Below are 13,245 nucleotides of genomic sequence, written 5' to 3'. Positions count from 1 at the left end.
AAACTGCTGCTCCTCTCTTTATTGCAAAACACCTATTTAATGAGTGAGCAAGTTCTTACAGAGCAGAGTTTACAAATAAATTTGTAAACTGCTATACATTTACAAGTAGTTTCGCCAGCACCAGTGGTCCTCTCCTCCAGGTCGGTGTAACAAAGAGGAGAATCCAGCGGATGTGATATTTAATTGATCCTGAATGCTACAGCTTAACTAATGTAGAGGTGCTGATAAAAAGGATTGCTCTGAAAGGTTATGTCATGCCTGCAATTTATAGGCATTATTACTCTACAGCCTTCTATTTTTAGTCTTCAGAAATTATATTGGTTTATCTTGAATTGTTTCCAGGAGACTTAAGGCCTGTTTCTATGCCCACTGAGTACAGTTGGATAGGGGACTCAAAAGAACAAAACATGTACAAGAGGGGAAGCAGAGGTGAGTATTTTTTTTTTTTTCTCTGCTGTTCCCCAAGATTTTTTTTTTCTTTGTTACTTAAGCATGAAGATATCATCACAGGAACCAAATCTATTTTTTGAGTGCCAAGGAGAATATAAAAGAGCCTGTTTAGTATCTGGACTTTTGTGTTTCTATTTCTGAAAATTAAAGCCTTTGAATTAGTAGGAGGTGTAAAGATAAACACCAAAGGAAGGTGGCCAGTGCCCACTTTGAAATTATGCCCAAGTGTACTGCACACCTCTCTCAGACCATTATTCTGGTTTGTCAGGCTCCTTGAAATTAAAATCCCCGTCTCTGGAATGGCCCTGGAGATGCTCCCTGCTGGATACAATTTACAAATATTTCACCTATATGATCACTGGCACCTCAAATGGCAGGAGCTGTCGGGAAAGGTGGGACCGAGTCTGCTCACAATTCACTTGACATTCACATGACTCTTTCCAGTTTAACAGTACCAAGTGATAACCTTGGACACTTCAGTGAAACTTCGGGCTGTAGTTCCCTGTGTGTTTCCGCTTACTAATGTTTCCTTTTTCTTTTTTTCCCCTCCAACAACTGACTCTGAGAATTCACTCCTGCGCTATCTGAGTGATGACAAGATACTGGTTATCCAAGAAGAGCCTTTGGCACAAAAAGACAACAAAAGGGACACAGGTCGTAGGTCAAGAAAAAAGGGCAAACCCACAAGCAGTCCAAACTACCCTATTAGTCCATCGGTATTGACATCTACCATTAATGTCAGGCTTGAACCAGGACAGCAAGACGTCTTGAACTTCTCACTAGCAGAAAACAATACAGTTCCACTTTATCACGTAAGTACGAAACAGAACAACTTATTACCTGAAGAACATGGGAAAACACTAAAATGTTTTCCTGTTAGGGTTGGTACAAGTATAAGGGCATATTCTTCTACTTTATGGTTTAATATTGTATTTCTTTTTCATCATCAATGCACCCTCTGTTTAAGCTTCTAAGGCAAAATAAATTTCCTGTCAATTTTGAGATGAAGTTGCTGTTTAATTCAGTTAAACCAGAATTTAATGCGTGGAGCTTGTTAAGAAATCACCAAATTGAACAGATCGATTGCCCTCCTAGCCTAGCAATGGCAAAAGTCACACCTTCAGGGAAACGTAAAAAAGGCAGATAACATTCCGTGCAGTGGTTGGTCTGCTCAAAAGTCAGTGCCATACCTGTTTCATAAGCTCTTCTATAATGTGCAGTAATTACAGGGGAGGACACACGCAAAATGATTCTTCATGGCCTGACAGAGTGGTGTAAATTCTTTTATCACCATAAACTTTCAGAACAACTTTGGAGACAGACCTTGCTGTCCTTTAGGAGATAGTCATAGGAATCGGAATATCTCAGGCACTTAGTCAACTGCCTTATAAATATACAAGAGGAACTGAGTCGACAAATGTACAGGAGTTGCTGACACAGGTTTTGTGGGTTCTTGCCAGTACAAAATCATTCCCATTAACAACATCTTTCTACTTTGAATACTGAAAGAATTATGAAAAGCGAAGCGAAAAAATAGTTTGGCATATCTATCCTGAAAGATAGCTATCCAGAATGAATAGTTTAAATATCAAAGAACATTTAATGGCATTTTGATATCAAAAAGGAAGAGGCAAAGCAACAGAGAGTTGTGTTCCTTGATAGAAATTTAAGTTTTAAGTAGATCATCTATTTTCCTTAATATCTGAAGGATTTATTAGGTTTTTCACAAGAATTTCAGTATATTCACTTATTTGGATAATGAGATTTTATTCTTGATAATTTATTCTACAACAAGACTAAGGTTAATCAAAAGAAGTTACTTCAAAACTTCCCCTAACCAGATTACCATAAAACAGCTTTTGCTACTTTTGTATTAAAAATAAAATAGAATAATGTTTGCCTGAGGTCAGCTTACTTTTTCCTTGCTCTTCTAGTCTGTGTTTTGATTTCTCTCAGCCCTCTGGAGGCAGCACTATCAGACAACAAAGCTGGCTTGGTTTTCTTGTTTGTTTTTTTTATGGAAGTCAAAGCTGCGGAACTGTTATAATCAAATTCCCACTAATTCCTCTACACTTAACACATGCCCAGAACACCATTTGGATTAGATCAAAATTCCAGCACCCTTAAATGCTTTGGAAAATGGAGATGATAATGTTAAATAGCATCTTAATCATCTTTAGTGAAGGGAAGCTGATAGTGTAAGCAAACAAGCATGGCACGAGGGAAGGAGAACTGGAGATGCACGGTGTCACTCAGCCGTTGCTTTATTTTCCAAGTGTACTTATATAAATATGTAGCAAACAACCAGGCACTTACTTAACAGGAGTTTAAATTACCAGACACGGGCGTAAGAAGTTTCACCAAATTGGTAATTGCATAGATTCACCACTAGATTAATGCTTTGGAAGGAATGTTGATTTGGAACCTAAAATTAAACAATTAGACTGATTTCATAAGTTGCTGTGAGGATGCCGTTACTATATAACATGGATATTTAGGTAATGCAATGTTGGCAGTATGCCCAGGATATAAAATGATGCATAAAGCGATGTTGCAGTAAAATAATCACTGTCAGGAAACTCTGCCCCTTTCAGGATATAGCTACACCTCTAATTTAATTGATACGCCATTTGGTGATGCGTGTCACAGATTCTGAGGAAGAGTCAATTACAACTAACCAGGCTGTTATAATTAATATTAATCAATAGAGGATTTCTTAGAACATGATTTCCTGCGTTTAGTAATGCTTCACTCCTGAAGTGACAGTGTTTACCAGATGAACCCTAAAGAGTGAGGCACCAGTAAATACCACAAAGGTGTATCCAGTACAGCATCGCTGAAATACTCTTGGAGCAGACTCTGGGCTTGCAGCAGTAGAGCTAAAACCGGAACACGTTTTTATTTGGTATTACCAGAGCTCACTCTGAAGACTATTAACTTATGAAGTAATAACAGACCAGATGTACATGAGAAACTTTTTCCTTCTGCATTTTCCCCCATAGAACCAGTCATAAAAAGTCTTGAATGGAAAATGCTCTCCATCTTTAAACTGATGTTCACGATTTTACAGAACCCCAGTGAACTGGAGCGGCATCTGCTGCTGCTCCATCGCGTTTTGCGCTATGGGAACCAGCTCCTGTCCAAAAAGGCTCTTGGAGTTCTTACTGCAGCCCCAGCCTGGAAATCCACACGGTGTTCACCTCGGTGGTTGTACCGCCTCCGGTTTGCACTTACACAATGCACAGCGTTATAATTAGACACTCTCAGTGGATGTTTTCCTTCTGTCTTTTGTTAATTGTCTCACCTGTCATCTTGGGATTTTATCAGAAAAAATACTTGAGTAACTCTGAACTGTACGTGGATGTAGATTGCACGAGGTTATTTCCTGTCTGTTCTCTCTCCTCTCAACGAGACCGAGCGGAAGAATAACCTCAAAGGCTGCTTTCAGTTTTAGCTGAGCAAAACAACTCTGCAAGGGTATTCAACGGGTTAAGCTCCAGTTCAGTGAGCTAGAGAGATAAAGAAAGCCTCTGGCAACAAGGCTACTGTTTCGCTTTTGAACAAACATCATGTAGAGAAATGCTTTAGATAATGAGTATGTAAGTAAAGGAAGCAGCAGAAAAAATAATTTTTGTAGGGAATTCAGTATCTGAGTATAGAAAAGGAGGAGAACAGAATTCATAATAAAAGTAAAGGAATCTCTTCTGCATCTGAATAAATGGCTTATCTAGATGGAATTAATATATTGCATTAGACTACTGCAGTTAGTACCACTCATTAGCAAACTATTCTAGACTCATTACCAACTGTTCTAGTCTCTTCCACTGGTAAACTAGTAACCAATGACTTCTGAATGTTTTCACACTATCTCTGCATTTCAAGGTTCTTTTGTTTTCTGTTGTTTCTTTACTTCTTAGGGGGAAATGGGGGGTTTTTATTATGAAATCATGACACAAGGAAGCCATGTTGTTCTTGTTGTAATCAGCTATTTGTAGAAATTTCAGGTAAATGGGAGTTTCTACAGGATTTGCTTTGGGAGAAGATCATCAGGTATCTCCGTGTTAGACCGTATAGGCCTTCTTGTCCTTTCATTTCTGCTCATGCAAGTCAGTGGATCCACTGAAATCCCTGGAGCGACATGAATGTGAAGCTGACTGCAGAAGGCTGATAGGTGCCAGTGACCTGAATTTCACAGAATTTGTACTTTATAGTCTGTGACAGCATGACAAAACTCGTGCCTTCTGAGCCTCCCACACACCTACCAGTCATGAAAGTGGCCTTTTAGTAAGATGAAGTAAAGTTTTAGTTTGGGAACTAGAGTAAGGCAATTTGTTTTCCAAATACCAGGAACTGTGCAGAAGCAACTGCTCAAAAAAATTTTATGTAAGGCTGCTGAAACTGCAGAAAGGAGGCTACCACATATAAGTCATTGTCAGTGTTGTATCTGTGCATGTAATTACAATCACCCAAGGAAATTATTTATAGCTGTGTGTACACATTAGAGAAATGCCAAGGTGTGGGTTCTTCCAAATATGCTATCAGAACCCCTTGCATGCAGCTGGCATTTCAAGCTCGCAGCTAGATTGTACTCCAATGACAGCTTCTTCAGGGATGAAAAGGCAGTCAAAGAGAAGGTCATACCTATGTGTGTGTCTGTACTAATCCCTGGTGTCCGTTCTTACATACTGGTGATAATGTCTACGTTAGTAATGAGTCGGTCAGGAGCAGAGATTTTTTTCTAATAAATTTTGGTATAACTTGAAAGATCATAATTATGTTTTCTACCTTTCAAGTACTCATATGAACTATTTTCTCTCTCTGTATTTATACAGATATTCTTCTTTGCTCTTTTCTAAATTGCAGAGAACTAATAATCAATTACAATTTGCATAACCTATGAGTAGTTAAACAGTTAACTCATTTTTTTGTTTTTCCTGCTGTACAGAACCACTGTAAAATTTCCTTAATACAGCATATGCTTTAGTTATTTAGATTAATTATTCAATAGCTTTAAAAATTAGTGCTCCTTAATGCAAAAACTTAGTGGTGTTAAAAGACCCCTGGAAAAACATAATTTATTAACAGAAGCACATTTCACTCTAGCAGGTCTTTTTCAGCCCGTGCCCAACATCCTGACAGTGTTTACTGCTGTACTAATGAGATTTATCTGTCCAAAAGGACTCTTGGAGCCACCGTCCAAGGTGACCACCTGGGATATAGGTATTATTTGTGAAATTTTTTTGAAGGCAATAAGAAACTGGGCTAGTTCTGTAGTGGCTGTGAAAATCACTAATCCAGGCGGTGAAAAGGAGATGGCCAGCATGGTGTGAACATAGAGGATTATTTTAGCTTTGTCAGGGGAGGGGAGGGAGTGTGGGACGAGTGAATGAAGTGAATAAACCCTGACTTGGAAACACTTGGCTTTAACTTCGGGAGCAGTGTTTGAGCAGAAAGGCCTCTATGAATTAAGAAATAGAAACGGAAGCACTAAAGCTGACTAAATCATTATTCCCACTTTTAGTTGCTGAAATGAGCAACACTAGAAGGCAGAGGGACATGAGAAGAAAACCTCTGAGCCCCCTAGCATGAATACATTCTATTTTTATAGCAGCAGCATGGGTAGTGCTGCTGTCAAGTTCTTTCTTTTGGTTGGCCACACAGTATTTTACTAGGCTGTCCGCAGTATTTTCAGGGATGATCAGATTGGTTCATTCGTATTTATTAGTGCAGCAGCAGCAGCAATCTGACATTTACTATGCAGCATTTTACGGAAGCTCTTCAGACAGATACTTTGCTTTAGACGTGTGCTGTTATCTCTTAGAGTCTGCTTCAAGAAAATACGAGTATTTCTAAGCAGTATATTTTCATTTTTGTGGAGATTTTGGGCTAGATGTCAGTGTCCTCTAAAGAGAATGAAGTTGTTTACAGCACTCAGGAAAGCCTGTTATGATTTTGTGTACTGAGTTACTCAGTGGGGAGCTCCTGCCTTTGCCTAGTTTCAGCGAGGGGTGTAGGAGAACTCCCTGCCTTTCCATGTAAGGACACCACGTCGTTACTTTTTATCAGCTCAGTTCTCTTATTTGAATGGTAACTATCTTTGATACTCACATTTGCTAGAATATTTTAGCTGAATCAATTACCAGAACAAGATGAAACTTCATGTACTGATTTACTGACCCACTTCTGACTTTATACAGCCATCAGTACTTTCATATGCTCAGTAGCTTGGAAATAAATCTCTGCCATTAATAATCCTACTGCATGTTCCCCACGTTCCTGCGGCAGGCTGATGCTCCCTCAGATATGAGGAAAGCTTTGGATAACAGGAATGCTTGAGAGAAAAGAAGAAATAGTAGTTGTGTAGCTCTACGTGGTTCTGCTGCAGGGACAGTCTGTCTGATCTTAGGTTGGATAACTGGTCTTATTGGACGCAAGCAGGTGATGAACAAGAGTCCTGAGATATTTTAATATTACTGTGCTATCATCAATCCCCTCCAAACTTCAATGACCAGGGTAACTTGATCGCTTAAGGGCTTTCTGCCTGCTTCAGGTGGCACATGATCTTTACCTCCAGTAGAAATAGCGTGGTGACAGATGAGAAATGGTTCTGTATGTGGATGGATACACCAGGGGGGTGTGAAGGTGGGAGGTGGCAAAATGTGTGCCAGTCCCCTGAACATTTTAAAGGCTTCTTAGAAATGCAGCCTCTTAGAATATACCTGTGTTACAGCCGGGTGGTTAACAGCCCCAGCAGACTTCCTGTCTTCTGCGTGTGCACCGAGCATTTCAGTTTTGAAACTCTTCTCTGAAGTCATGTGTGATTAAATATCTCATTAAATATCTCGCTGTGTGAGGTTAAAACGCAAACATTATACTTGTGAAAAAATAATCTCGTTCCTATTTGCTGTTTCAAAATTTTTCAAGTGCAGATTTCTGCATTTATCAACAAACACGTTAATTTTAAACCACACATTTTTGTACCGTCAAGGTGAGAAACTGCTTTTTAGCTGTGGGAAAACTCCATCTTCACGCTTGGTTTAAAGTAACAAAACGAGACTGAAGATTTTATTTTTAATCCTGAATCACTTAGTACTAAGAGACATGTTCTCTTCCAAACCTCAGAGGAATAACCAGAGCAGTAAACCACGCTATGTCCCGCTGTGGAAGACTGGAATTGAAGAAAGTCTTGCTGACAGTTTGTTCTTCTGAAATGCTGTATTATATATGGTAATATTTCTCCTTTACGCTTAAACTCCCTCTTAAATATGAACATTTTTGTGCACTTGACATTCTAACAGGTTTTAGCTTTCTCTCATTTTAAAGAGCTTTGGTCACAATTAGACAGGAGTTGAAGCTATCTTGCAAGCGCAGATGCAAGTTGCTTTAAACGTGGTCTTCATGGTGAAATAATATTGAGTTAGAAATTGAAATACATGTTCCATTTCCTTTTCCTCAGTTACCAAGTGACTCCTGTGGTTTACTTCTGTGACTTCTTTAGCTGCAGGTACCACTACGATGAGTGCACTGAGGAAGCATAGCCTTTAGTCGTGCTTAATACTATTTGTTTTTTCTTCTACAGAGAGCAGGGGACACAGTCAGTGGAGATACTGAAAGGTAAATACTTCTGTTATTGTCTGTTTAAATATATACATAATCTATCTGTGAATATCATTTACTTTTAGAAAATCAGTTGCAATATTTGAGGAATAAATTTTCAGTAGATGATATTAGCATTGATATCATTTAGTAAATGTCCTAGCTTTCATTTGCTAATGAAATATTTGCTATCGAATATAAATATAGATTACAAAGGTTGAAAAAATACTTCAGATGTACGCTTACTAAAGACAACTAGGGAGAAAAAATGATACTACTAAAAAGCAGCATTTTCTCCATCCTTTTTTTTTTTTTACTTCAGTATTTCAGAATCTCTCTGCGGATGAAAAGCATAACACCTGTCTAGCATGATTTTTCAGACTTTTTCCATGAACATCTGTATGCTAATTCAGTCTGGACAGAAATTACTGTTTCTATTTGTGGTTCCTACTTGATAAATACCAAGCACAGGGACTTCAGTTCATCTAGCACATTTGAATTTAATCAACTAATTCTAACCAATAAACCAGTGAATTTGTCTGTCTTTCCCTTGCAGTTTATCTGATGAAGTTTGTTCATATTCTGGTTGCACCCAGTAAGTCCTGTTAAAAGAACAAGTTTGGACTAACGTATCTGGGTACCATACCATGTCATAATTAAGATTAACTGGAATCTGTTCATACAGCTAATTATTCTTTCTTACATTTTTTCATCCTGTATATAGCTTAAACTTATTTAAGAAGCTAAGCCATCCACCAAATACGAAATAATTACTTACATTCAGAGTGTTTTCACCAACCTGAAGGTTTTACAACTGATTGTGATTTTCGATGGTGTATTTACCACCACGTCACAGCTCAAGTCTGAGGTACAACAGTCTTTGTGGTTGATCACCAAACACAAGGCACCTCGTGCCTGATTTTCAGGGTTTTCAGCATTTGTACCTCTTTATAAGTGTATGAAACACCATCATTCATGTCCAGGGCAGCTGTAACAGTAAGAATTTAGCGGTGTTTCCCCGGATACAGTGCCGTGCATGTTTAACAGGGCATGCTGCTATGACAGATGAGAGGGGGGTAAAGATGGAGTGTGAAAGGGCTTTTCTAGGGTAAAATTCTACTTCATTGTATAAAAGACAGTCTTGTCTCTCCACTGCTGCGACGGCAGTACTCCATTACCTCACCACCCGGTACCTCAGCTAAACATAGATTCTTGTGTTTATGGTAAATTAAGTACAGTCACACTGTTTCCTTCCAATGCAGAGTGGAAGGCAGGAGCTACATGGGGGGACAAGGTGTGTCATTTTCAGTCTCGTTAGCAACAATTAGATTTCACCTTCTGCTCTTAGCTCATATTGGAGTTTTCAGAACTGACTGTTTTCTATAAATCTTACATTTTTACTGTTTTCACTTCATCTCCCAACACTTTACTCCAGGGGCTCCTGTCCTGTTCTTCCCTCACACCAATGTTTCCTTACTTTTTCTCACTCCCTTTTCTCACCCTTCTTCATTCCAGCTCCCTCTCTCAGGTCCTTCCTACCTGACTTTCTCCAACAGAAAGCAAGCCCTCCCAAAAATAAGTGATACTTCCCATCCTTTTCTTGTCTTCCTTCTCCACTCCCATAGTTCCTTGCAGCCACAAGGAAAAGTTGCAAAGGAATTTTGTTCTTCCTAGAGGAGAGCACGCCTGATTATTCTGATTGGATTGCACATGTTCAGCTTGGCAGGGACATCACAATCCAGATGGAACATCCTTGGCGGACAGGACACAAGTCTCTACTGGACATCTGCCAAGAGATAGTTTCCAGGGACATACGACTTGATGAAATTTTGGCAAACTTTCTCAGCAGAAGGCTATTACTTGATATTCTTTATAGAATGGCTCTCCCTTTCCTAATCTTTCTCCCACACATTTTAAATTTCAGGTCCAAACCATATTATACCTTTCCAATACATTGAAAAACAGTTTGAAAAGAGGCAGAATTATATCTTCTTGCTCCAAGTAACCTTCTTTTAAGTGGTTTAAACAGCTTAAACCAAAATAAAAACACTTTAGATATTTATCCCATATAGTTAGGTTTTGGGAGGTAAGAGGCAAGCTGTGTGGATAGATTCACATATTTGGATGAAGCAGCATTACCTTCATTAACAGTACAGCAAGCTAATGAGTTTCTGTGATACGATCACATCCTTTGTTTAAAAAAAGAAAAAAAAAAAGCCAAAAAACCCCAGACAGACTTTTCTTGCATGTAGTAGAATGTGCTGCAGGGAATATATATACCGAAAACACTGGCAGCCATGCAAGAAGTACAGGACTACAGAATGTTACTATGAATATCTGGCTTTTTAAACTCATCAAATGAGCAGAATGTAAAGCAAGTCTAGCAGCTTTTTTTTTTTTTTTTAGCCTTGAGCGGAATATATTCTAGGTATTTCTGCATTACAACTCTGGTTTCTTCTGGTACGCTTTTGGCACACCTACACCACCCTAAGCCAGCACTATGCGCAGGGCTGGGCTTCCACCCTCCGAGCAGAGCACCCACGCCCCTCGTTACACAGACTGTCCATTCACACATTGAGCTCTGCCCCAATCTGACCGGTGCAGAAATCCGAGCTCTACTTCTAAGCAGTCTTGTGGTGAGGAAAGTAGGGCAGCCACGGGCAAGCAGGGACTCTTCGGTCCAAGCAGCCGTTGTGGTTTAGGAAAACACTCTGCAACTGGAGGTGGAATCACGAAACCTGTGAGTGTTTGGAGGTTTTTGGAAGACCAGCTGGATTCAGCACTTCCTGAGGAGGCAGCCAGTTTGTTTTTCTGTTTTACCAGAAGCAGTTTACCCTGTTTGTTATGGTTACTGGTGGGCATCAAAGATGCAGTCGCCGCTGCATTTGGCAAACAGCTGCATATGTGCTTAGCAGGGTTCCCGGTGTTTCTGCATCTCATTTTTGCTTCAGGAGAGTTCTTTTCTAGTTGACGTCAGTGGATTCTAGACATGAGCACGTAAAGTAACCGTGACATCATCCCCCAGACCTGGGGTTTGAAGCTCTCCCTCTGCTCGGCTAACCCAGAGCCTGCAAGGGGAAGAGGAGGCTGAAAGGCATTAAGGACTGGTATCGCTTATGCATTGCTCAGCTGCTACTTGAATAAACAGCCTTTACGGATATTTGCACTTCGTTTCCATGTGCAAATGCCGCTCAGGTTCTCTTTCACCACTTGTTTTGTCTTTGTAAGAATTCGTGCTTAAAAATCATCTCAATCGTGTCCACAGTGACAAGTTCGGAATTTTTTTTCGGTTGTGGTTAATGCTGGAGAGGTAAGAAGAGATAAATATTCTAGAAATAACTTTGTCTTGGCATTGTTCTGTCAACTTTGCATGTAGAGACACACCTGTATCGCAGCGACAGCAGAACAGTGCAGCCACATCTGAGCGAGCTGGCCGATACTGAAGTGTCAAGGAATAGCCTCCAGCATAGTCCTGAGCCAGTAGCTGAGCAAGCATGAACTGGGAAGGGATTTCAAATCTCTCTACAAAATACTCAATAATTAATTTGCAGGGAGAATTTACTTGACGTGACAGGAATACGCTACATAAGCTATGGAGGGTCTAACAACCTAAATACAAATCATGAATCCAGGCAGCGCAGTTGAATTAATTATTTATTTTGCTCGGTTGAATTATGGTGGCCTTGACCCTGAGCTGCAACCATACTTCACTCGAAGTAACTCAGAATGTGAGACACAAAGGTTGAAGAGAGCTTTTCATGCCCCTTGCATCTAGAAATTTACATCTCCCAAGCTGTTTGCCAAGCAGAAAAGAGCAGGGGGATAGGTGCCATTTTCTCTTACTTGTAGCTGCTGTGGATCAGCAGCTGTTTACTCGAGCTCTCTGAGCTTCAGCTCGTCATATGCTTCTAAGCATCCAGGTGGCAGCGGGGTCTAGCAGAGTATTTTCAAACACAGGCTTTGCTGTTGTCCCTAATGTTTAACCAACAGCTTTGAAATTATCTCTTGATCATCTGTGCTGTGTACTTGAACCTCTACATTGATGTAACCTTATGAAACAGGAGCCAAGGACTGGCAAGAAAAGCTCTCAAAATAATCTGTTTATGGACTGTACATCAACTTGGCCATTCCACACAGGGCCCCTGTCAGAATGGTCAGAACGTGTTGTACCATCACAGAACATGAAATACACCCAGTAATTTGGACCCAGGAGTAAATTCTGGGAAACAGTTGTCTTTTTTTACCTACTGGAAACTTTCATAGATTAAAAAAAAATTGCAAATTGGAACAGTCAAAAGAGAAGTTTGGATTGTTCTGGTCAAATAAATAAAAGCAAAGCAAAGCAATTATTAGCAAATACAATTATTGTTTAATCAATGGTAAATATATATTAGCAGTTGGGTATAACTAGAACCATTTGATAATACATCTAGTTTATAATCCTATCCATTACTGCCAGAATAGGAGCTTTAAAAAAGTCAGCAATATAGATTGTAACTATTACAGATATCGCAGATGAGGAGAAGGGTAAGAAACCCCCAAGGAAGTTCTGCTTGTTTCCAGCCTGTGTTCATTCCCTGGGGTTTATCTGCATCCTGTCACCTGTGGAGGAGGCAAAGTGACAGCAATCTAACACGATACATCAGTTTGTTCCGATACAGTTACAATTTTCATTTAGTGATGGATTTAATGACGCTGATGTAACGGAAGGAGAATTGGGGGTGGTATAATTAAGAGCCATTTTCTCTGATCTTCTTTCTGTGCATTGCTTCTGTGACCAAGGGGTGCTTAACCTGCGTGCAGCTGCTTTAATCCAGTCATTGTTTTCAGTAGATACTCCATCCATTTTACAAGCTGAACCACTATTCCTTACTAGAGCTTAGGGAACAATTACAAATGTGTTGTTATCTTGCTATGGCAGAAAATGAAAACCTCTTCCTCAAAAGGAAGAGAGGAACGAGCGTCAGCATGGAGGTGTGGTGTTCACAGTTGCACTTAGTGGTACTTGCCTCACAAATAGTGAGTCACTTCTGTTCCCTATAAAAGGAGTTTTTGTATGAACAGAAAGTGCAGGATACTCTGAACTCTGATGATGCTCTTGACTGGATGTGACTGCTTTGACAGCGGAGGTGCAGAGATGTACGCAGCTACCCTGTGGAATCACGTAGTCAGTATTCGATAGGTGATAGTTCTCGGCAT

The 13,245-nt window shown here is 39.8% G+C and overlaps 1 protein-coding gene across 1 annotated transcript in view; it reads left to right on the top strand.

The window, feature by feature from the left end:
* Positions 1-342: 342 nt before the first annotated feature.
* Positions 343-13,245, top strand: part of LOC104502024 (connector enhancer of kinase suppressor of ras 2-like) — a gene marked incomplete at its 5' end in the record, with an annotated part of 41,954 nt that continues 29,051 nt past the window's right edge. The window contains 2 exons of the mRNA XM_010145928.1: positions 343-428; positions 1,011-1,262. Of these exons, the coding sequence (XP_010144230.1) occupies positions 343-428; positions 1,011-1,262 (338 nt within the window). The remainder of the gene's footprint in view (positions 429-1,010; positions 1,263-13,245) is intronic.

The sequence above is a fragment of the Buceros rhinoceros genome, unplaced genomic scaffold (assembly GCF_000710305.1).
Source record: "Buceros rhinoceros silvestris isolate BGI_N320 unplaced genomic scaffold, ASM71030v1 scaffold32081, whole genome shotgun sequence".
Taxonomy (NCBI): Eukaryota; Metazoa; Chordata; class Aves; order Bucerotiformes; family Bucerotidae; genus Buceros; species Buceros rhinoceros.
This window is presented reverse-complemented; position numbering and strand designations above follow the sequence as displayed.